This window comes from Coregonus clupeaformis, chromosome 15, assembly GCF_020615455.1.
Source record: "Coregonus clupeaformis isolate EN_2021a chromosome 15, ASM2061545v1, whole genome shotgun sequence".
Lineage (NCBI taxonomy): Eukaryota > Metazoa > Chordata > Actinopteri > Salmoniformes > Salmonidae > Coregonus > Coregonus clupeaformis.
Window position 1 is genome coordinate 13,528,612 of NC_059206.1, and position 22,860 is coordinate 13,551,471.

The 22,860-nt window shown below is 40.7% G+C and overlaps 1 protein-coding gene across 4 annotated transcripts in view; it reads right to left on the bottom strand.

Annotated features, from left to right (window-relative positions):
• syk (spleen tyrosine kinase) overlaps positions 1 to 22,860 on the bottom strand; it is a 118,567-nt gene that overhangs the window by 18,775 nt on the left and 76,932 nt on the right. For all 4 annotated transcript variants that reach the window (XM_041897360.2, XM_041897357.2, XM_041897358.2 and 1 more), the window contains 3 exons: positions 17,794 to 17,941; positions 4,736 to 5,213; positions 2,905 to 3,065 (listed from right to left, as the gene is read on the bottom strand). In XM_041897360.2, coding sequence (XP_041753294.1) covers positions 2,905 to 3,065; positions 4,736 to 5,137 — 563 coding nt within the window. In that variant the 5' untranslated portion in view covers positions 5,138 to 5,213; positions 17,794 to 17,941. The remainder of the gene's footprint in view (positions 1 to 2,904; positions 3,066 to 4,735; positions 5,214 to 17,793; positions 17,942 to 22,860) is intronic.

Genomic DNA, 22,860 nt, shown 5'->3' on the forward strand with positions numbered 1-22,860 from the left:
TGCCGTAAACTCCTAAACAGTCATTCCTATTGGTAAGTCACTGTGTAGTCGATAATTTGATGAAAAGGAACCCCACAACACAGGAAACTGAGCTACGGTATTGTATGTGGGTCCTGTGTGGCTCAGTTGGTAGAGCACGGCGCTTGCATCACCAGAGTTGTTGGTTTGATTCACACGGAGGACCAGTACGAAAATGTATGTACTCACTACTGTAAGTCGCTCTGGATGAGAATGTCTGGTAAATAAATACAGTGGGGAAAAAAAGTATTTAGTCAGCCACCAATCGTGCAAGTTCTTCCACTTAAAAAGATGAGAGAGGCCTGTAATTTTCATCATAGGTACACGTCAACTATGACAGACAAAATGAGATTTTTTTTCTCCAGAATATCACATTGTAGGATTTTTAATGAATTTATTTGCAAATTATGGTGGAAAATAAGTATTTGGTCAATAACAAAAGTTTCTCAATACTTTGTTATATACCCTTTGTTGGCAATGACACAGGTCAAACGTTTTCTGTAAGTCTTCACAAGGTTTTCACACACTGTTGCTGGTATTTTGGCCCATTCCTCCATGCAGATCTCCTCTAGAGCAGTGATGTTTTGGGGCTGTCGCTGGGCAACACGGACTTTCAACTCCCTCCAAAGATTTTCTATGGGGTTGAGATCTGGAGACTGGCTAGGCCACTCCAGGACCTTGAAATGCTTCTTACGAAGCCACTCCTTCGTTGCCCGGGCGGTGTGTTTTGGATCATTGTCATGCTGAAAGACCCAGCCACGTTTCATCTTCAATGCCCTTGCTGATGGAAGGAAGTTTTCACTCAAAATCTCATGATACATGGCCCCATTCATTCTTTCCTTTACACGGATCAGTCGTCCTGGTCCCTTTGCAGAAAAACAGCCCCAAAGCATAATGTTTCCACCCCCATGCTTCACAGTAGGTATGGTGTTCTTTGGATGCAACTCAGCATTCTTTGTCCTCCAAACACAACGAGTTGAGTTTTTACCAAAAAGTTATATTTTGGTTTCATCTGACCATATGACATTCTCCCAATCCTCTTCTGGATCATCCAAATGCACTCTAGCAAACTTCAGACAGGCCTGGACATGTACTGGCTTAAGCAGGGGGGACACGTCTTGCACTGCAGGATTTGAGTCCCTGGCGGCGTAGTGTGTTACTGATGGTAGGCTTTGTTACTTTGGTCCCAGCTCTCTGCAGGTCATTCACTAGGTCCCCCCGTGTGGTTCTGGGATTTTTGCTCACCGTTCTTGTGATCATTTTGACCCCACGGGGTGAGATCTTGCATGGAGCCCCAGATCGAGGGAGATTATCAGTGGTCTTGTATGTCTTCCATTTCCTAATAATTGCTCCCACAGTTGATTTCTTCAAACCAAGCTGCTTACCTATTGCAGATTCAGTCTTCCCAGCCTGGTGCAGGTCTACAATTTTGTTTCTGGTGTCCTTTGACAGCTCTTTGGTCTTGGCCATAGTGGAGTTTGGAGTGTGACTGTTTGAGGTTGTGGACAGGTGTCTTTTATACTGATAACAAGTTCAAACAGGTGCCATTAATACAGGTAACGAGTGGAGGACAGAGGAGCCTCTTAAAGAAGAAGTTACAGGTCTGTGAGAGCCAGAAATCTTGCTTGTTTGTAGGTGACCAAATACTTATTTTCCACCATAATTTGCAAATAAATTAATAAAAAATCCTACAATGTGATTTTCTGGAGAAAAAAAATCTCAATTTGTCTGTCATAGTTGACGTGTACCTATGATGAAAATTACAGGCCTCTCTAATTTTTTTAAGTGGGAGAACTTGCACAATTGGTGGCTGACTAAATACTTTTTTCCCCCACTGTATGATATACAGTAAATCATCAACACTAGATGGCAACATCGATGAATGACATTCACAAATAAAAGCCGTTGTTTCATGGAATTCCTTTTTTTAAATATAATTGCAGAATTCCTTACGATTGCTATGCATTTGAGAATCCTAACACTAAATGGTTTACGAAAAATACATATTTAAATATGAAATGCATATTTAATTAAAAAGAAATCCAAATTTGTTGAAACACACTGAAGTAATGGAAAGGGTGGAGGGAAAGGCTCTTGTTGTATACACCAAGGTTGAGATCCTTCAAATGTTATCAATTCAAATTCAGGATATGACTACAAATGTGTAAAGGAATTTAAAATAATAGGGCACAATTTTCAATACGTTGAACACTGAGAAGTAGCTTTGAGGAAAATACCACAAAGAGCCACCTTCTAGAATGTTCTCATGAGATAAAGTAGAGCAGTCAAACCCCCCCCTCCCCCTCCCTCTCCTCTCACTCCCCCAGCTCTTTGGTCACTCCAGGAAGTCCTCTGCAAACTGTCACAACGGAAACCGCAGCCTGCATCTCTCTCTACAGTCTAGGCCACTGCTGGCGCTTCACAGCACAAACTTATTTTCCTATAAATAGTCTAGACTAAAGAGCTCTCCTGTATGTCTTCTATCTTATTTTCAGTGTAGCCAATCTACACTACTTTGCTTATTTTTCATTTTTTTTTACAAGCTTTAAGAGCTGACATGCACATGTTAGAATTGGCTTGGAAAAAGTAGCTACAAAAGGTTTTTTATCATATAACATTTTCTGCTATGTCATATCCTCACACAGTGTTTTGTTAGGATCTCTAATAGAATGACAAAGTGAAGAGTAGATCATACCACTTGAAGAGCCACGCCAACTGACTTCACACAGCCATGACACATTGTTTTTTAAGTAACCTTGTTGACTGGTGTTACCCCTTATGACAGGTTCATACAATTTTTTCACCTTACACTTTACCCATGGCCATTCAAAGCAAACCATGGGATGTTACGATGGACAGCCATTGTAATTTTAAATGGTCCCTTACAGAAATTTGCCATTGGTGCGAGAGCCCATCTGGAGCCGTGATTCGGAATCCTCACGTGTGATGGTGTGATGGAACCAGGGCATCTTCTCATGGGCGGTGGTGGCGACCAGCTTCTCCAGCTGAGGTCTCTGGCTGATGATAGCTTGCTCCAGGGCCGCCCCCTGAGGACATAAACACAATGACATCTGACCTGTCCCCGACCACTGTATGGCTGCTTCAAGCAATAGGGAAGGTATTCCATAGTGATAGAAATAGCCGACCCTAGCCTTTTGGGGGCCCTAAGCAAAAATTGGGCAAAACATTTCAACGTTCCCCTCTTGACGGCGGGGAGACCAAAAATGACATTTTAGTTAATTTCCTGCAATTTTACACATTTTGCCATGAGGCGTAGAGAATATTTTGCAATTTTCTAACTCATTTCACGCAATTACTCTCATTTTGCCACGAGGTGGAGAGAAAAATGTGCAGTTTTACAACAAATTTCTTGCTATACTACACATTTTCATAGGATGGAGAGAATTCTTTGCCATTTTAAAGCTAATTTCCTGCATTTCTACACATTTTGCCTTGACTTATGCCATGTTAATACGATATCTGAGTGAGAATGACTAACAAAATCAATGGGGGGGCCGCCCCAGAGGTCAGGTCCCCCAGAGGTCAGGTCCCCCAGACTGAGTCCCCCAGACTGAGATTGACTAAATAAGTACCACGTTTGAAGTAAGCGGAACATTTTGCAATGCTGTAAATGACTGTTTAAAGCTGGTTAAAGAAAAAGAGGTTTGTACAGTGCCATTTGGCTAGAAATGAAGACTGCTACTCAGACTAGCTGTTGATAACAAAGCTAGCTTAGCAGTGACACAACAGTGACATCACTCCCGTTTTATCTGGCTGCCTGTAAAGTATCGGTCAGATTCTAAGGTCTTACTCTTAAAGGTCAGATTCTAAGGTCTTGCTCTTAAAGGTCAGATTCTAAGGTCTTGCTCTTAAAGGTCAGATTCTAAGGTCTTGCTCTTAACTTCTAAGGCACTGCATGGACTGGCCCTCTCTTATCTGACAGTCTGCTTACGGTTCCTGGATGCAGACTCAAGGCGCGGGGTCGTAGCGTTCTCTATTAAAGCACCCCAGTGGTGGAACAGCTCGCCGTGTCAGGTAAGAGGTGGGGGGGTGTGACACCATTGAGATTCTTAAATCACTTTTTTTTTTTAAACCCACCTTTATGGCCAAGCTTTTAATATGTGATTATTTTAGACGTCCTGTTCTTTCTGTGCTCTTCTATTATCGTTTTAATTTAAAGTGTGTTGCGATTCTAAATGCACTTCAAATAAAGTTGGATTCGATAACATCAGCTAGCTGTTGATAACGACGCTAGTTTAGCTGCGACACAACATTATCAACAGTAACAAAACATCCTGCATGGCAAAACTGCCTAAAGTGTCTTTAGTCACACTTCGCACAGATAGTTATTTTGTAATTTTGAGTTGTTGGATGGAGTTATTGCATAATAAATACAAGGTAACTTTAGGCCTACTATAGCAGTAACACGTTTGAGACAGCATTGGGTCATTTCCCTTTCAATCAATCACTATTTCATTCACCATTTATGTGTCTGCACTTAACATGTACAACTAAGTAATTATTGTCACTAAAGTTGGTATAGAGTAACAACATGGCATCAAGGTTCACTTCGGGTAAAGTCAGGTGTAAAATGAATTTATTAATGAAGGAATTAAATCAATGAACCAACTAATAAATGAATGAACCAACTAACCAATCAATCAAGTCAATCGATCAGACCAACCAACCTACAGTGAACCCAAGTATTCCTACTAACCTGCAGGTTCCAGGTCTTTTTCACGTACTCTCTGATCAGCTTCTCCTTGAGGTCCTCAAAAGGCCCCACCTTGGGCTGCATGCCCTTGGGCCTGTTGTAAGGCATTTTCAGCAGACACACCAGCCCTTCGCACTTCTGGGAGTGGTAGTCAATCACATCCACGGGGGATCGGTGGCTCTTCCCGCCAATGATGGCGTACGTGCCGTTGTGCTCCCTCTCGATGGTGTAGTGGTAGCATTCCCGCCTGTATGCCACTGACAAGGCGTAGCCCCCTAAGTAGCTCCGGCTCTGCCGTATCAGGTACATGCCGTCGCCCATGCCACCCTGCCGCAGGTAGTCCTCCGCGTCCTCCCGGGTGATGTTGCCATAGAAGAAGGGCAAGGAGTTTACTCTGTCGTCCATTATTTCGTCTCCTGGTTTCTTGGCTGCGCCGGAAATGCCCGAAAATAAGGTTTGCTGTGACTCTCTCAACGGAGACCTATGAGAGGGAATAGATTCAAAAGATCACGATACAGGTGAAATGTGCACGACAATTGGTTGGTATCCGACTTGTGAGAATGTAGTACCTAACCATCATTTGACTACACACACATCTAACTCCACTCAAAGCTTCTGTGAAACCTATTTTACTGATGCTTGCATTTGCTGATTACAGATATTGTGTACTAGTTAGTGCTATGTAACAGATTACACTACACTGTTATTACATTGTACCTGCCAAGTGCCAACCATGTAACTACTGTTCCATGGGACTGCAATATGGGACCGTTAATATCATAGACATAGAACTTATATCAGCATATTGACTATGGCTAATTCAATATGTTGAATTAAAGGTTCACATATTTCAAACCCTACATCAATATACTGTGGAATGTGACCGATACAGTAGTCCCGCCCAAAGCCACGACAGCATCACCACACAGTAGCTCTACAGTGGAGGCCTACGTGGCAGACGCAGTGTGAAAGACGCCAGCAACGCTTCACTGTGTCTCTGAGCAGAATTCGGTGTTCACACACAGTATGACAACTAGATAGCACAACCCTAGAGTCTCCACTGCAGCTTGTGCATTTTACATTTTAGTCATTTAGCAGACGCTCTTATCCAGAGCGATTTACAATTGGTGCATTCATCTTAAGATAGCTAGGTGAGACAACAACACATCACAATCATATTAAGTACATTTTCCTCTCAAAGTATTTATCAGCAAAGTCAATACTAGTGGGAAAAGACAAGTTTCTTAAATAAGTGAGTTATTTAAGATACTCTTCAAAGAGGTAGGGTTTCAGACATTTTCGGAAGATGGGCAGGGACTCCGCTGTCCTGACTTTAGTGGGAAGCTTGTTCCACCATTGGGGTTCCAGGACAGAGAAGACCAAAGGTGGCAGAACGGAGTACTTGGATTGAGATGTAGGGTTTGAGCATAGCCTGAAGTTAAGGAGGGGCAGTTCCCCTTACTGCTCCGTAGGCAAGCACTAGGGTCTTGAAGATATAATATAATATAATAATAATATGCCATTTAGCAGACGCTTTTATCCAAAGCGACTTACAGTCATGCGTGCATACCTTTTTTTTGTGTATGGGTGGTCCCGGGGATCGAACCCACTACCTTGGCGTTACAAGCGCCATGCTCTACCAGCTGAGCTACAGAGGACTACACAGAGGACCTACAGAGGACCCAGATAATGTGATCTTTGACTGGATGCTAGTGGAGGAGCGGGGTGACATGGGAGAACTTAGGAAGGTTGAACACCAGGCAGGCTGCGGCATTCTGGATAAGTTCCAGGGGTTTGATGGTACATGCGGGGAGCCTAGGCAACAGAGAGTTGCAGTAGTCTAGATGGAAGATGACAAGTGCCTGGATTTGGACTTGCACCGCTTCTTGTGTGAGGAAAGGTCGTACTCTACAGATGTTGTAGAGCATGAACCTGTAGAAGCACGTCACTGCTTTGATGTTTGCAGAGAACGACAGGGTGTTGTCCAGGGTCACGCCAAGTTTCTTTGCACTCTGGGAAAGGGACACCGTGGAGTTGTCAACCTTGATGGAGAGATCTTGGAGTGGGCAGGCCTTCCCTGGGAGGAATAGCACCTCCGTTTTGTTGAGGTCGAACTTGAGGTGATGGGCCGACATCCAAGCTGAGATGTTTGCCAGGCATGCAGAGATGCGTATCGCCACCTGGGTGTCAGAAGAGGGGAAGGAGAAGAGTAGTTGAGTGTCATCCACATAGCAATGATAGGAGAGACCGTGTGAGGATATGACAGAGCCGAGTGACTTGGTGTACAGGGAGAAGAGGAGAGGGCCTAGAACCGAGCCCTGGGGGACACCAGTAGTGAGAGCACATGGTGCAGAAACAGATCCTCTCGACGCCACCTGGTAGGAGCGACCTGCCAGGTAGGATGCAATCCAGGAGTTTCCAGAGCCTTAGACGCCTAACCCTGAGAGGGTGGAGAAGAGGATCAGATAGTCTCGAAGGCAGCGGATACATCTAGGAGGATGAGAACAGAAGAGAGAGAGAGTCAGCTTTGGCAGAGCGGAGAGTCTCTGTGACACAGAGGAGAGCGGTCTTAGTTGAGTAAGTCGCCTTGAAGCCTGACTGATTAGGGTCAAGAAGATTGCTCTGAGAGAGATAACGAGAGAGTTGGTCAGAGACAGCACGCTGAAGTGTTTTGTAAAGAACAGTGAAGGCCTATGTGGCAGATGTAATGTGAAACACGTCCGCGACACTTCACTGTATCTATGAGCAGAATTCAGTTTTATTTTACATCAGAGGGGTTGAGTGTGGTTGGTTTCTTGAGGAGGGGAGCGACTCTGGCCATCTTGAAGTCAGAGGGGACACAGCCAGCGGTCAGGGATGAGTTGATGAGGAAAGTGAAGAATGGGAGGTCAGTGGGCTCAGTAGGCTGAGTGAATGAGGAGTGGATGTTGTCAACTTTTTTTTCAAAGTGGTTGACAAAATCGTCCGCAGAGAGTGAGGAGGGGGAGGGGGGGTGGAGGATTAATGAGGGCTGAGAAAGTGGAGAAGAGTTTCCCAGAGTTGTAGGCAGAAGCTTGACATTTAGAAAGTGGCTTTAGCAGCAGATACAGAGGAAGAGAAGGTAGAGAGGAAGGAGTGAAAGGAAGATAGATCCTCCGGAAGTTTTGTTTTCCTCCATTTCCGCTCAGCTGCCCGCAGCCCTGTTATCTTAGCACGCACTGAGTCACTCAGCCACGGAGCGGGAGGTCGAGCCGGCCAGGAGGAACGGGGACAGTAAGAGTCAAAGGATGTAGAAAGGGAGGAGAGTAGGGTCGAAGAGGCAGAGTCAGGAGACAGGAGGGTGAAGGATTTAGCAAAAAGTAGAAAGGATAGAATGTATTGGGAAAAGGAGAGCGAAGATTGCGACGGCGCATGACCATCTGGGTAGGGGCTGAGTGGCCAAAAAGTGTAGGGACTGAAGGTCAATATAGGCTGAGATGAACTCAGCCTTATTGACCGCAGATCGGCAATTCTAAAAGCTGCCGGAGACTAGGAATTCCACATGAGCCCAGGATACACTAAATTAGAAGGGTTGCAGCCACGGGGTGGGGAGCATCTGTAAAACCTACAGGGAGAAGAGTGGACAGGAATGGGAAACACAGCTGACAAAGCTACAAAGAAGAACAATTTGATCATCAGAAAATAACTAGGTAAGCTATTCAAGTGAGAGAGTGGTGTGGAGCCTTCCACTCTTTCCTTCCTCGAAGAACTCGGCAGAACAACTCAGCAAAACAATTCGGCAGGATGTCTTTGTGTTGGCGACAACACCGCTGCTTGACAATACCACCGCCTACAGCTGCCGCTGAAAAAACAGGGGAGACTGAAGTACTAGCACAAATTCCCTTGCAGAGGTGAAAGACCCACCTCCCAGCACTGATTGCTGATTGCTGATTGCATGGCAAAGGTGAAGAAAACACCCCCTGCAATACAACACGCCAACAAACTAGCAAAACTGTTACAAAAATAGCCCTGAAACTGTCCACAACGACAGTCACAAGTACTGACCAATCAGACAGATCAAACAGCAATGATTAAAAGTCGGCTACTATTAAAAGACAGCGCTTAAATTCAACTGCCCTAGCGAGACAATAACAACAACTACTTATTGAATAAAACATATATACTTGCTGCTCTTGTAGGAGCTGATGTCCTTCCAAACTAAAGATGACGCAGCCTTTATCAAAATCTCTCCTGACAATTGTTATGCAATCAAATCTGAATGCACATGAAAAAAATTAAGCTTTTGATTCTGATGAAGAGCGATTGGATGATATGATATTCTGATGAAGAGCGATTGGATGATATGATATTCTGATGAAGAGCGATTGGATGATATGATATGAACACACCTACAAATAAGCTATCTCAAAATAGTATAAATATAGTGTAGTATAAAACAATCATGTGATGTGCCTTTAATGTCTGTCACTTTGTTTAGTAAACTGAGGGATGGATGGGGCTGGGGAAATATGACAACTCTAGATATAAATATCTATGAGCTATGTTACACGCTTCGGTTTTTCCATTTATTTTTTTTAGGTTGGAATTTAGCACGTATAGCTCATTAGCACATAGGACGCACCGATTGGTGTCACCTCGTTAGTCAGTATGCGTTACACCTGTGCTGGTTGCCATCTCGTTTGTGGGAAGATGTTTCACCTGTACTGGTTACCATCTCGTTAGTGGGAAGGTGTTTCACCTGTTCTGGTTGCCATCTCGTTAGTGGGAAGGTGTTCCACCTATGGATGCAAAGACTGATAATGCATGAGATGAACATGATCAGTTCATATTTATGATAATGGTAAGATTAGACAGTTGATTGATTGATAAGTTATTTGTATTGCTATCAATTGATTATGGTCATTGAACAGCAGGTAATCTTACAGTTTGTGCCTTTAAAGTAATAACATATTATAACTTTAACAGTTTCCCTCTCATCTTCAAGGAAAACTTGAAAAGCCTTCTGACATATTGAACTGTTGGGAAGCAAATTGAATTCCTGTCTCTGACAACATTTTTAATGGTAACTTAGCAATTGGTGACGGAATGAAACTGAAGAGTCATGCTAATTCTTCGGAGGAAAGCGTCTGAGGTATTAGCCCTGGCCTGAGGACAGACAGGTATTAGCCCTGGCCTGAGGACAGACAGGTATTAACCCTGGCCTGAGGACAGACAGGTATTAGCCCTGGCCTGAGGACAGACAGGTATTAGCCCTGGCCTGAGGACAGACGGGTAGTAGCCCTGGCCTGAGGACAGACGGGTAGTAACCCTGGTCTGAGGACAGACAGGTAGTAACCCTGGCCTGAGGACAGACAGGTATTAGCCCTGGCCTGAGGACAGACAGGTATTAGCCCTGGCCTGAGGACAGACAGGTATTAGCCCTGGCCTGAGGACAGACGGGTAGTAGCCCTGGCCTGAGGACAGACGGGTAGTAACCCTGGTCTGAGGACAGACAGGTAGTAACCCTGGCCTGAGGACAGACGGGTATTAGCCCTGGCCTGAGGACAGACAGGTAGTAACCCTGGCCTGAGGACAGACAGGTAGTAACCCTGGCCTGAGGACAGACGGGTATTAGCCCTGGCCTGAGGACAGACGGGTATTAGCCCTGGCCTGAGGACAGACAGGTATTAGCCCTGGCCTGAGGACAGACAGGTAGTAACCCTGGCCTGAGGACAGACGGGTATTAGCCCTGGCCTGAGGACAGACGGGTAGTAACCCTGGCCTGAGGACAGACGGGTATTAGCCCTGGCCTGAGGACAGACGGGTATTAGCCCTGGCCTGAGGACAGACAAAGATAAGACTGCCAGATAATGACTCTGATGTCAGCCATGCCCGGTGTGATTCTTCACTGAAGGCCTGTTATCCGATATAATTAATCAAATATTTAATAGAGGGTAAAACCCCAAAGGTTCATGGGAAATATATCTTTAACCTTCGATACCAATACATTTTCTCTTAGGAAATTGGTTGGGGGAAAAAATGTGAGTTAAATAAAAAAAATTGAGCTTCCTTTAACCTAAACAAACTTAAGCAGAATTGTCAACTTGATACTGACAATGTTGTGTACAGAATCAGATGCATAATTAATTGTCAACAATTTGTTTTTATGATTCATATTAACTCTATGGCAGCTCCTTGGTTGCACTAACCCTTCAATAAGGTCACAGTGCAAAAATCAGTTTGGGTTCATAAAGTTGTTTGGTTTTCTGAATGCATCTTCTCATTCGCCTTTAAGTCATTATAGCCGCATAAGTGAAACCAGGTTTTGGAGAAGTATAATCATTATATGTCCCACTAACTGTGAAGTGTACTTTCAATGCTACTGTACTGTGGGTGTTTCTTTGGACCTATTTTACAGTAAGTCGGTGGTCAGCCAAGACACTAATCCATCCAATAAACCATTCTTTCCTCTACCAACTTCCCTTTTATTGTGGTCACTCACTGCAGACACAATAACACATTTTGCTTAATGTACAGTGCCTTCAGAAAGTATTCACAGCCCCTTGACTTTTTCCACATTTGTTGTGTTACAGCCTGAATTAAAAATGGATGAAATGTAGATTGTTTGTCACTGACCTACACATAACACCCCATAATGTCAAAGCGGAATTATGTTATTTGAAATGTTTACAAATTAATAAAAAATGAAAACTTGAAATGTCTTTAGTCAATAAGTATTCAACCCCTAAGCCAAAATATGTTCAGGAATAAAAATGTGCTTAACAAGTCGCATAAGTTGCATGGACTCACTCTGTGTGCAATAATAGTGTTTAACATGATGTTTGAATGACTACCTCATCTCTGTACGCCACACATACAATTAATTATCTGTAAGGTCCCTCAGTTGAGCAGTACATTTCAAACGCAGATTCAACCACAAAGACCAGGGAGGTTTTCCAATGCCTCGCAAAGAAGGGCACCTATTGGTAGATGGGTAAAAATAAAAAGCAGATATTTAATATCCCTTTGAGCATGGTGAAGTTATTAATTACACTTTGTATGGTGTATCAATCCACAAAGTCACTACAAAGATACAGGCGTCCTTCCTACCTCAGTTGCCGGAGGGGGAAGGAAACCGCTCAGGGATTTCACCATGAGGCCAATGGTGACTTTAAAACAGTTACAGAGTTTAATGGCTGTGATAGGAGAAAACTGAGGATGGATCAACAACATTGTAGTTACTGCACAATACTAACCTAATTGTGAAAAGCCTGTACAGATCAAAAATATTCCAAAACATGCATCCTGTTTGCAACAATGCATCTAAAGTAATACTGCAAAAAATGTGGCAAACCAATTCGTTTTTTGTCCTGAATACAAATTGTTATGTTTGGGGCAAATCCAATACAACACATTACTGAGTACCACTCCATATTTTCAAGCATAGTGGTGGCTACATCATGTTATGGGTATGCTTGTCATCGGCAAGGACTGGGTAGTTTATCAGGATTTTTTTTTTAAATGGAATCGAGCTAAGCACAGGAAAAATTCTAGAGGAAAACCGGGTTCAGTCTGCTTTCCCGCCAGACACTGGGAGATGAAGGCCAAATCTACACTGGAGTTGCTTGCCAAGAAGACAGTGAATGTTCCGGAGTGGCCGAGTCACAGTTTTGACTTCAATCTACTTGAAAAAATGTGGCAAGACCTGAAAATGGTTGTCTAGCAATGATCAACAACCAATTTGACAAATGGGCAAATGTTGCACAATCCAGGTGTGGACAGCTCTTAGAGAAGCTCTAATCGCTGCCAAAGGTCCTTCTACGAAGTATTGACTCAGGGGTGTGAATACTTATGTAAATGAGATATGTCTAAAAACATGTTTTCACTTTGTCATCATGGGTTATTGTGTGTAGATGGGTGAGAGAAAAAAATATCTTTAAGCCATTTTCAATTCAGGCTGTAACAAAACAAAATGTGGAACAAGTCAAGGGGTATGAATACTTTCTGAAGGCACTGTAAGTGACCTAGAAAAATGCTGACAAACGGTCTCAATCATAACTAAACCAACTAAACCATAGACACATTGAATTAATTAAATGGAGGTTACAAATCATTAACCAAATTTAGAAACCCCAGTTGTAATTGGTAATGCATACATTTTAGACTAAACATTGCTGGGTTTCTACAAACAACATGATCTAAAGACAATGGAAGTTAGACGTCCTGTTGTCGCCTCAAACTAGCAGCCCACCAAAGACAGATAGACGTCCTGTTGTCGCCTCAAACTAGCAGCCCACCAAAGACAGATAGACGTCCTGTTGTCGCCTCAAACTAGCAGCCCACCAAAGACAGATAGACGTCCTGTTGTCGCCTCAAACTAGCAGCCCACCAAAGACAGATAGACGTCCTGTTGTCGCCTCAAACTAGCAGCCCACCACAGACAGATAGACGGACGCAGAGGTGTAAACTAGCCTTTTAAACCTGAAACTTCAGGTGCTAAAAAAGAAGAATGAGGAGGATAAATACATATGCGCTCTGTGTTCATATAGGACAAGCAGTCAGTACTACAAAAGAGTCCAATAGAAAGCAGTGCAACTGTTTGATACAGAAAGGTCATTGCTATGGTAACCATGCCCCCCAAAGCAGCACAAGAAGACAAAAAAGAATAAGGTGCACATTATTTTGATGCCAATTTTACAGTTGAATTATTTCAGCTATTTTCCTTGTATTTACTTAGAAATGGTAAATGGCCATTACACAATAATCTCATGATAAGAAAGTTTGGAACTCTGAGAAATGTATTGTATTCTGTGAAGTAAGAACCAGAAAGTACCAATTGTTACAGAGTGAAACTGGAACTACCCGTTTTGTATTCTAAATACTGTATATTTAGACATTTTTATACTTCTTTGTACCAAATGGTACTTAGTAGAAACAGGAAGTTGGACCACATGAAATTACATGGTTATTGATTATCAATGGAAAACTTCAATTCCTGTCTAGCTTTTATCTGTTACCTTTGATCATTCAATTTAAATTATTTATCTTTGGTTGTTCCTTTTATATATCAATAGGTAACTGAAATGAAGAAACGTTTTATGGGTACCAGCACAGCTTCCACGCTGTACATTTCCACTACAGTATACTTAAAATGAATTCAATTCAATTAAAATACATTCATCCCACAAGGGACAATTATGTAAGCAGGAGTGCAGATATGTGAAACAACCTATCAATAACATACGACGGGATCACGCCTTCTCAAGGATTAAGGATAGCAGTCAGGAGGAATAGAAGGCCCTGGTCAAGGGTAGTACACTAAATAGGGAAGACGACGCCATTTGGGACGCACAAGTCATGACTTCAAGTAAACCTGAAGAATCTAAAGGTGGCCAAATATGGTCATTTGGCCTTCACAGTAATTGCTTTGTGGCCACAATGAGTCCTTGTGACTGCAGTTATGAAAAAAATAAAATAATAATCACCATACTTGTGAGTGCTGTCTGTCTTACACAATAACAGTAAGCTTCAATATACCAACAAAGTTCTCTCCGTAAGCCAGCATTGTTTCTCCAGGGAAACATTAGTAGTGAATAGAGATCATTCTTCAGTGTTAGGCTATGTTAATGGTATTAACACCTTATGAGACCACACGGAAGCATAGATTGCAATGTCCAGTCTCTTTTTACCTTTAATGTATGATACCGTATACAGTCAGGTCCATAATTATAGACACCCTTGATAGAGATGAGCAAAAAAGACTGTATAAAATAAATAATACAAATACTGAGATATATTGCTCAAAGGATTTGGGAAACGATATTATTTTATACTAACACAATTGCTCAGAGAAAGAGATTTTAAGTAATAAAACAGATCTTGAAAAGATAGGGGTCAAATTATTGGGAGGATAATGGCACTGAGTCTTTTTCTAAAATGTTTTATGAGATTGGAGAACAAATTAGGAGGGATCTTAGACCATTCCTCCATACAGAATCTTTCCAGATCCTTGATATCCTTTGTCTGCGCTTATGGACTGCCCTCTTCAATTCAGACCACAGGTTTTCAATGGGGTTCAAGTCCGGAGACTGAGATGGCCATTGCAAAACGTGGATTTTCTGGTCAATTTTGGATAAAAATGTCCTGGTACTTAGTTAATGATGCTTCTGTTTTTCAACACCAAACCTACCATTGGTGCGCGTGGCCAAAGAGCTCTATTTTCATGTCATCTGACCATAGCACCGCCTGGAGTTTGCTGAACGGCATTGGCACTTGGATTGAAACCGGTGCTATGGTCAGATTACATGGAAATAGAGCTCTTTGGCCACGCACACCAGTGGTCTTTTTGCGATTTTTTTGTTTACTTGTTAAACAAAATCTCTTTCTATTTGCAATTGTATAATATAAATAATATCATTTCCAGTTTTTTCTAGCATACAATATATCTCAGTATTTGTATTATTTATTGTAAAAAGTATTTTTTGCTCATCTTTATCAAGGCTGCCAGAATTATGGACCTGACTGTATATACATTGGGACGGAATCATCAGTCAACTCAAACTGTACCTTTTATCTTACTATAATTGAAACACTTTCTGTAAAAGTGGCATGAAATCACACCGTGAAGGTGCATACAGGATCAACCAGTAGGCATAGACCGTAACTGCCGACTTAAAAGTGTTAAACCTCCACTAAGAAGCATATTCTAGTGCATGTCCAATATCATGACACTGTATAAAACCTATTCACTATTGTGCATCTATTATCGCGGTCACAATTATACACACAGAAATGATATGTGAAAAGTTACAAATGTCCTTATCTAGGAGCAACCTGTCAAAACTGCTAAATACTTTGTTTAGAAAGCCAAAATGAATTTAAAAGAGAAGTGAGATGTACAAGTAGTATCTAAAGAGAAACAATGTGTTGCGTCTGAATCCGCTCCACTTGGGTCGAGAGAAACGAAGACATTAAATTATGCACTTCCTTTGTCGTATTTCAATAATACAAAAATAATATTTAACCGTGAATTGGTGGACTCAAAATGTGTTGAGCATCAACTAAGATATTTGAGTGGATTTCAGAGTATCTTGAACTGCATAATAAAATCCATCTGTTATTACTGTATTATCACAAGAAATGAATTAGAAACCAATATGAATTAGAAGAGGATGGATTTGTTATTTCATTGTAGGCCTCCTTTATAACCTGAATTCAACAAGAAGTCAATTTGATCTCACATAATAAGAAAAATGAAAATAAAGAGATGAAAGATTAGATAGTGGCATCACATGTTCAAAACCAGTCAAAGGTTTTGAGGCTAATTAAAGTGTTTGGAAGTTCAATCATCTGCCAATGTACATCACAAAGTAGGAATGATTTATCTTTCTAATGCAACTAATGCTAGCATTGAGTCTGTGAAACCAAAGATCTTATCAATTGTCTTTTATGAGTAAAACATAAAAACAAAACCCATGAACCAACACGATGCATCTAGAAGCTGTGATGTATCAAGAAATATATGAAAATATCAATTTAATTTTTAAATGTCTAAGTGGCTGGGGGGTGGGGGGGTTCTAAGCTGACATATGGAATTGTTTTAAGAAGATCATACCATGGATCATTTAGCTATTTGATTTTGAATTTTAAAAATGATTTGATAAAATATTGAATTTGGACTTTACTACTATAGCCCATAGAAACGCATTGAATAACATATTCATAAATGGCAAAAAAGACATTGAAAAAATGTATCAGAAGGAATAAGGTTTTGAAGTGTTTGTCCTATATCTAGGAGATATAAGAAAGATCAGGAAATATTTAAATTTCTTTGCACACATATTTAACCCCTTATTTTTATTGGCACAAAACCACCTCCATACTTCCATTCGTTTATATGGGTTACCTTCAGACGAGTCCAGTGGCACTTGTGGGGGTCGTAGAGCAAAACAGAGAACACCCTTTCCATAGACTGGTCATAATAGTTTGTAGACCAAACCTGTTCGGATGCTACAGAACGTTTTCGTGAGAAGACCGATTTTCAGGATGTTTCATAGTCTGACAAACACCGCTGTAGCTCGGCCACCTTCCACTGCAGATGTAGAAGGCCGGACGTAGGAGGATGTGGTGGATTGAGAGGCAGCCCATGTAAAAATATATCAATACCCTCAATGATAATATGCCATTTAGCAGACGCTTTTATCCAAAGCGACTTACAGTCGTGCGTGCATACATTTTTGTGTATGGGTGGTCCCGGGGATCGAACCCACTACCTTGGCGTTACAAGCGCCGTGCTCTACCAGCTGAGCTACAGAGGACCACAATGAGGGTAATATTCGTTCAATGATCATGTAGAATAGACACATCAGTTCATAAGAATCTGTGTCGAAAGACCTAAAAGCTTAAAGGGATAGTTCAACTAAATTACATAAATGTCCATGTTTGTTTCCTTAGCTTGACTGAAAGCAGTCTATGGAGTATTTGGGCATGACATTTAAAGCATGCCAACTTGGAGACATTGACTAACATAATTTTTTTTTGGTTAGAAAATGCTAATATTAGCGTTTGGTGGCAGTGATAAGTTCAACAAAACCTAAAATTATCTTTCTTTGACAATAGACTGATTTCAAGGTAAGTGCTGGAAAAAGTGATAAATATTAAATTACATGTTTTTCACCAGCATACAATCTATATTACAAATAATTTGATTCTTATCCATTGTTATTGTTATAATTCCTTTAAAAAAGATTGCCATTTAATTTACTCAAGAAATGTTAACACAAGACTTTGTCAGTGTTTACCGAGCTCATCGAAATGGTTGGCTTGAAATGTGTTTAAGTTTTCACTCAAAATGTGTTGAAAGGAGTGCAGCAACAAAGCAAGACAACGCTGACCAAAAAAACACACATATTTACTTAGAAAATAAACCTTCGGTAAGACTGCTACTGTACATCGTCAGACTACTCCAAGGCCTCAGTCTGCTGATCCATCTAGCCTCTCTCCTCCCTGTTACCTGACCCTAACCCTAACCCTAACCCTAACCCTAACCCTAACCCTAACCCTAACCCTAACCCTAACCCTATGAGGTGAACGGGGTTCTTTACCTTGGAAGAAACGACTGCTCCACTGTTCCACTGCTTCTATGTGTGACCCTGCGCTGAGGCGACCATGTTCAACTGCTAACGGGCTGAGCAGGATGTGAGCAGGTCACTTCAGATGTTGCAACACCCAGGAACCGTTTCTTCTGAGGGCCTGCACATTTCAAAACACCACAACACATAGATATCAACTATAACATAGCAATAATAAGTCAGTTTACTACTTTTAATACATATTTGCATAATATCCTCTCACACTGCAGTGGTGCACATTGTATACAGTATATTGTGAATTGGGAGTGTTTTTCTTTTTAGGCTTCCTCATTTTTTAAACGTCGCTTGCTGCTACTTCCTTGACTGTTTAAATGACTTTACTTCCTTTTTTTTTCATCTGAAACACTGACCAGAGTGAATTTGCTTAATGTAGTGACTTAACGTGAACAATGATGTGAGCAATTGAAAAGTAAAGTGTGAAGAATTGGGTGCTGAGGCCAAGTGAAATGAAATGCATTTGCTCTCAATTTAGATAAAAACACTTCTTTTTCTTTTCATTACTATGACGAAATGGCTTTCTGAATCGTTCACCAGACCTTGAAGATGTGACAATCTATAAATGGTGACATGGCACATTTACAGGTTGTTAAATACGTTTTACAAATGAATCAGATTCAAGACAGTCTTGTTATTGGTCATACCCTGCCCATGCATTAAAGTACAGCAATTTATACTCCATACTTATGTAGTCCTAGACTTATTCACAGTATTAGACAGTGGAATGTGGAAGGTACTTGATTGTTGTTAACAAAAAACAAAAACAATTATCATCGTGGATATTTCATTAAAAGGAATTGGACGTAAAAATACCGGTCAAAAGTTTTAGAACACCTACTCATTCAAGGATTTTTCTATATTTTTACTATTTTCTACATTGTAGAATAATAGTGAAGACCAAAACTATGAAATATCACATATGGAATCTTGTAGTAACCAATTTTTTTTTTTTTACAAATCGAAATATATTTTATATTTGAGATTCTTCAAATAGCCACCCTTTGCCTTGATGCTTGATGTCTTCTCTATTATTCTACAATGTAGAAAATAGTAAAAAAATAAAGAAAAACCCTTGAATGAGTAGGTGTTCTAAAACTTTTGACCGGTAGTGTACATGTGTAACTTAATTTCCGATAGTCGGACAGCTGCAAAAGTATAGTAGACCTCTCTAGTAGTTCCACCGAAAATACTTTGTTACTGTTGTTGTCACAAAATAGTGTGTGTGTGTGTGTGTGTGTGTGTGTGTGTGTGTGTGTGTGTGTGTGTGTGTGTGTGTGTGTGTGTGTGTGTGTGTGGGTGTGGGTGTGGGTGTGTGTGTGGGTGTGTGTAACCAGTCATGTATGCCAATCAGGCCACATTGACTGCACAACTCAGGAAGTCACAGCTGGGGTGCTGTAAATATACAGTTAGCTTGGAATTAATGTAATGCCCACTGAATACCAAAGTTCAGCAGATGAATTTGTAAAAAAACTGTCAACACTTGTTTATCAAACATATGGGGAATTTACATATTGAGTATACATATTGTAACTCATTCACAACACTCATATAAGCACTGCACTTAGTTATTCATAACAGTTTGCTAGCGCTTATGACAGCAACAGCACGTTAACACAGAAATAGCCTACTATGGAATCTACTGCCTGTTAACACAGAGATACTATGGAATCTATTGCATGTTAACACAGATATACTATGGAATCTACTGCACATTAAAACAGAGATACTATGGAATCTACAGCACGTTAACACAGAGATACTATGGAATCTACTGCACATTAAAACAGAGATACTATGGAATCTACTACCCGTTAACACAGAGATACTATGGAATCTACTGCACATTAAAACAGCGATACTATGGAATCTACTGCACATTAAAACAGAGATACTATGGAATCTACTACCCGTTAACACAGAGATACTATGGAATCTACTGCACATTAAAACAGCGATACTATGGAATCTACTGCACGTTAACACAGAGATACTATGGAATCTACTGCACATTAAAACAGAGATACTATGGAATCTACTACCCGTTAACACAGAGATACTATGGAATCTACTGCACATTAAAACAGAGATACTATGGAATCTACTACCCGTTAACACAGAGATACTATGGAATCTACTGCACATTAAAACAGCGATACTATGGATCTACTGCACATTAAAACAGAGATACTATGGAATCTACTACCCGTTAACACAGAGATACTATGGAATCTACTACCCGTTAACACAGAGATACTATGGAATCTACTGCACATTAAAACAGCGATACTATGGAATCTACTGCACGTTAACACAGAGATACTATGGAATCTACTGCACATTAAAACAGCGATACTATGGAATCTACTGCACATTAAAACAGAGATACTATGGAATCTACTGCACATTAAAACAGAGATACTATGGAATCTACTGCACATTAAAACAGAGATACTATGGAATCTACTACCCGTTAACACAGAGATACTATGGAATCTACTACCCGTTAACACAGAGATACTATGGAATCTACTGCACATTAAAACAGAGATACTATGGAATCTACTGCACATTAACACAGAGATACTATGGAATCTACTGCACGTTAACACAGAGATACTATGGAATCTACTGCCTGTTAACACAGATATACTATGGAATCTACTGCACATTAAAACAGAGATACTATGGAATCTACTGCCTGTTAACACAGAGATACTATGGAATCTACTGCACATTAAAACAGAGATACTATGGAATCTACTGCACATTAAAACAGCGATACTATGGAATCTACTACCCGTTAACACAGAGATACTATGGAATCTATTGCACATTAAAACAGCGATACTATGGAATCTACTGCACATTAAAACAGAGATACTATGAAATCTACTGCACATTAAAACAGCGATACTATGGAATCTACTACCCGTTTACACAGAGATACTATGGAATCTACTGCACATTAAAACAGCGATACTATGGAATCTACTGCACATTAAAACAGAGATACTATGGAATCTACTACCCGTTAACACAGAGATACTATGGAATCTACTGCCTGTTAACACAGAGATACTATGGAATCTACTACCCGTTAACACAGAGATACTATGGAATCTACTACCCGTTAACACGGAGAAACGATGGAATCTACTGCACATTAAAACAGCGATACTATGGAATCTACTGCACATTAAAACAGCGATACTATGGAATCTATTGCACATTAAAACAGCGATACTATGGAATCTACTGCACATTAACACGGAGAAACTATGGAATCTACTACCCGTTAGCTTCAAAATAGCTTCAACTGTTGTGTGTTTGCATGCGCTTGTGCTCGTGTGTGTGTGTGTGTGTGTGTGTGCGTGTGTGTGTAACCAGTTATGTATGCCAATCAGAGATACTATGGAATCTTACGAGTAAATATCTGCTCCCTAAGACATTTTGATATCTAACAGGAACAGGATGTAACAATGGGCCCGTAGGGCTCTGGTCAAAAGTAGTGTACTATATAGGGAATAGGGTGCCATTTTAGACACAGACAGTATGTAGTGTTGAAGTATTTGTTGCAAAGTAAAAACAAGTGAAAACTGAACCAGTACACAATACTATTAAAAACAAAAAATTACATTTTAAGTGAGAAGTAGGCATTGGTCTGAAGCCGAAAAAGAAAGAAAATTCACATGAACACCACAATGCCTATTCCACCCATGCTCTACCAAGGTTTTCCAGCACACAGCTTTGACCTACTACAGTAGCTATTTGGTATTGTACTTCAAACAATGTGTATGCAGGTTGCTTAGGATTCAAACCTTCTCAAACAGCCTAATTCATACTCTTAGAAGGGGTTCTCCCACACGGCAGGTAGTTTAGTGGTTAAGAGCGTTGTGCCAGTAACCGAAAGGTTGCTGGTTCTAATCCCTGAGCCGACTAGGTGAAAAATCAGCCGATGTGCCCTTGAGCAAGGTTCTTAACCCTAATTGCTCCTGTATGTCGCTCTGGATAAGAGCGTCTGTAAAAATGTAATAACGTGATTTGTACCACATTTAAGTATTCGATTCTTCACACACCACACTAGTCCCATTCCCCTATATTTTAAAGCTTTTTTTATTGCTATATGAAAACAAGCTTTGCTTTTATACTTACAAGACATTCATGCTTGATTGAGAGAGCTGTTTTGTCTTGTAGTAATGTGGCGACTGCCTGTATTTCCTTAAACCTGTTTATTTAGCAATACATGTAATTGAGAAATAAATTTATATAATTTTTTTTGTTAGTAGGTGCCCAACATAACACCAGGTGGTGGTGTGTTGGATAAAGTCACTCATATATAGAGGTTTATAGAGCCCGTCTGCATTCCTGATTTCTGTAACTGTTAGCTTACCTGTGTTAAGGCCCCCCTGTAGCTCAGTTGGTAGAGCTTGGCGCTTGCAACGCCAGGGTTGTGGGTTCGTTTCCCACAGGGGGCCAGTATGAAAAATGTGTGTGCTCACTAACTGTAAGTCGCTCTGGATAAGAGCGTCTGCTAAATGACTAAAATGTAAACACTTGTTTCGCAAAACATGGTCCTGTTTTATCAATGGGTACTTTATCACCTCTGTCAAATGAATATGTAGCTTAAAGTTATGTGTGTAATTTTTTTAACGTTTTGCAATAAAGATGGTGACGCTACAATAATACACATTTACAAAAATATATCTAGAAATACATACAGCCTCATGATATACACTACCGGTCAAAAGTTTGGACACATCTACTCATTCAAGGGTTTTTATTTAATTTTTTACTATTTTCTACATTGTAGAATATTAGTGAAGTCATCAAAACTATGAAATAACACATATGGAATTATGTAGTAACCAAAAAAGTGTTTTATATTTGAGATTCTTCAAAAAGCCACCCTTTGTCTTGATGACAGCTTTGCACACTCTTGGCATTCTCTCAACCAGCTTCATGAGGTAGTCACCTGGAATGCATTTCAATTAACAGGTGTGCCTTCTTAAAAGTTCATTTGTG